We start from the raw sequence: 1948 nt of genomic DNA on the forward strand, positions 1-1948 counted from the left end.
CCTTGTTACAGCCAAAGCTACAAAGTTTTGCTCTTTACTTCAGGCTGTACAGCTGATGTTTTTAGCTCTGAAGGGCTCTAGTGTGTCAGTGAAGGGGATACAGACACCATGTTACCTCGATGCTTTATTAATAACTGAGCCAAGATCACCAAACCATTTCACCAGCACATACACTCCAGGCTGACAGTGCTTCTAAAAGTATAATCTTTCATCCAGCAACTCAACCTGACTGCCCTTAGCCCAATAAAACAAGAGGGAAAAATAAAACCTCCTCCAAACTGCCTTTGATTTGCAACACCAGTAACAGCTTACTATTGGGACAGTGGCTACTAATATATGGAATTTCTCCTTTATGCACATTTCTCCCAGGACACTCGCTTGCCGGTTTACAGGCATTATCAAATGACAATGCTTCACATCATCTAATGTTATTGCTTAAAATAATTCCCAGCAACTTAACCCAAACTTGTAACATTTTTACCACTTCCTCTTTGGGGCTTTCAGGGTTGCGGTTGCAAATTTAGGAGTTGTGTACACTACTGAAGATTAGGAAACAGGACAAATCCTTTCAAGCTTCAACTCTTCTAACCTTTTGCACTGGACTGCTTTTGGTCACTTTGATCTCTAAGAGATTCATACTGTTTAATACATACTGAGGAGCTCTGCCAAACAATACAGTTCTGCATTCCTTTGCTGTGTGACAAGTCGAAGTAACCTAGAAAATCCAGCCCTTACTGCAAAACTTCTCACAGAGACTTTTTCCACTGTGGGTTAGTTTTCAAATTTTTAGGTACTATTTTGAAATGGATAGACTAATCTTCACTTCTAACCAAACCACTTGGCTGCTTGATGAATAAAATTACACTGAATCAGGATGATCTGGGTCTCTTTGTAAAAGCAGAATTCCTCATCAAAGCTTAGTTAACATCTGCACTAAGTTGAAGTGGTTTTCAAACAAACCCAAGAATCCCTGATATCTACAGTGCTGCAAAAACAAGCAGTTCAGAAGGCATTCCTATAATTCATTGGAAAGTAAACATCAGCATGATGACGTCTTCTTGTTGAATTAGTTACAAGTCACGCTGCCCGATGCAGAATTATTCTTTTTTTCCCTTCAGATCTACATCATGTACCAGCGAAAATATTATTTCACAAAGAAAATGCAAACTCATTCTATATCTGCAATTATTTTATCAGCAAAAATCATATACAAAACTCACTAAATCTTGATAAACAGTATCTAATATACATACTGTGAGGCTTTTTCACAAGAAGACACCAACCCCCCCCCCCCCAAATTTTGAATTATAACTCACAGTTAGAAAAGGCTAGTGAGCAGATTAGGAAGCAGTTATTATCACTTAACTTGATATTTAATAGTACATTACCTAGAAGGCTAATGCCTAAACGAGAGAGCCCCTGTCTCAGTCCTTCTCCCAGGCTCTCTGGAAGCTGCCTTCTCCATTCTTCTTGTCTGTTGTAATGCTCCTCATCCAGTGACAGCCTATCCATATTCCGAGCAAGACTTGTTGCCAAATTGGTAATTGATGTCAGTGTACCTAAACGCATGGAGATACACATTTGGGTCTGGATCAAAATGCTTTAATTTAAACCACGGAGACATTGTATGCCTCACTGCAACACTGAGCTTATGAGCAGAACAGCAAGTCAAGTGAACAGTCACCCATGTGTAACATGCTTTACTATTTGTTAAGCATCACCACGCTGCTGCTACGGTCCACGTCACGCCTTTTACATTAGCCTGCTCCAGGTTTGCCTGGCCGGTGGGAACAGAAACTCATCTGAACATCTTTCTCCAGTTCCCTGACTTGTGTGAGGCTAATCTAAATGGAGAGGGGGGTGATGGAAAGGTAAACAAATATTTACAGAAGGAGTCGTGAGGCCGTGTCCTGCGGGAGGCCGGAGCAGAGGCTTGGAGCAGGAGCCA

The 1948-nt window shown here is 41.0% G+C and overlaps 1 protein-coding gene across 8 annotated transcripts in view; it reads right to left on the minus strand.

Moving 5' to 3' along the window:
* Positions 1 to 1948, minus strand: part of VPS13B (vacuolar protein sorting 13 homolog B) — a 437850-nt gene that overhangs the window by 17242 nt on the left and 418660 nt on the right. For all 8 annotated transcript variants that reach the window (XM_017730363.1, XM_017730354.1, XM_017730356.1 and 5 more), the window contains one exon: positions 1389 to 1559. In XM_017730363.1, the coding sequence (XP_017585852.1) occupies positions 1389 to 1559 (171 nt within the window). The remainder of the gene's footprint in view (positions 1 to 1388; positions 1560 to 1948) is intronic.

The sequence above is a fragment of the Corvus brachyrhynchos genome, unplaced genomic scaffold (genome assembly GCF_000691975.1).
Source record: "Corvus brachyrhynchos isolate BGI_N302 unplaced genomic scaffold, ASM69197v1 scaffold302, whole genome shotgun sequence".
NCBI classification, from domain to species: domain Eukaryota; kingdom Metazoa; phylum Chordata; class Aves; order Passeriformes; family Corvidae; genus Corvus; species Corvus brachyrhynchos.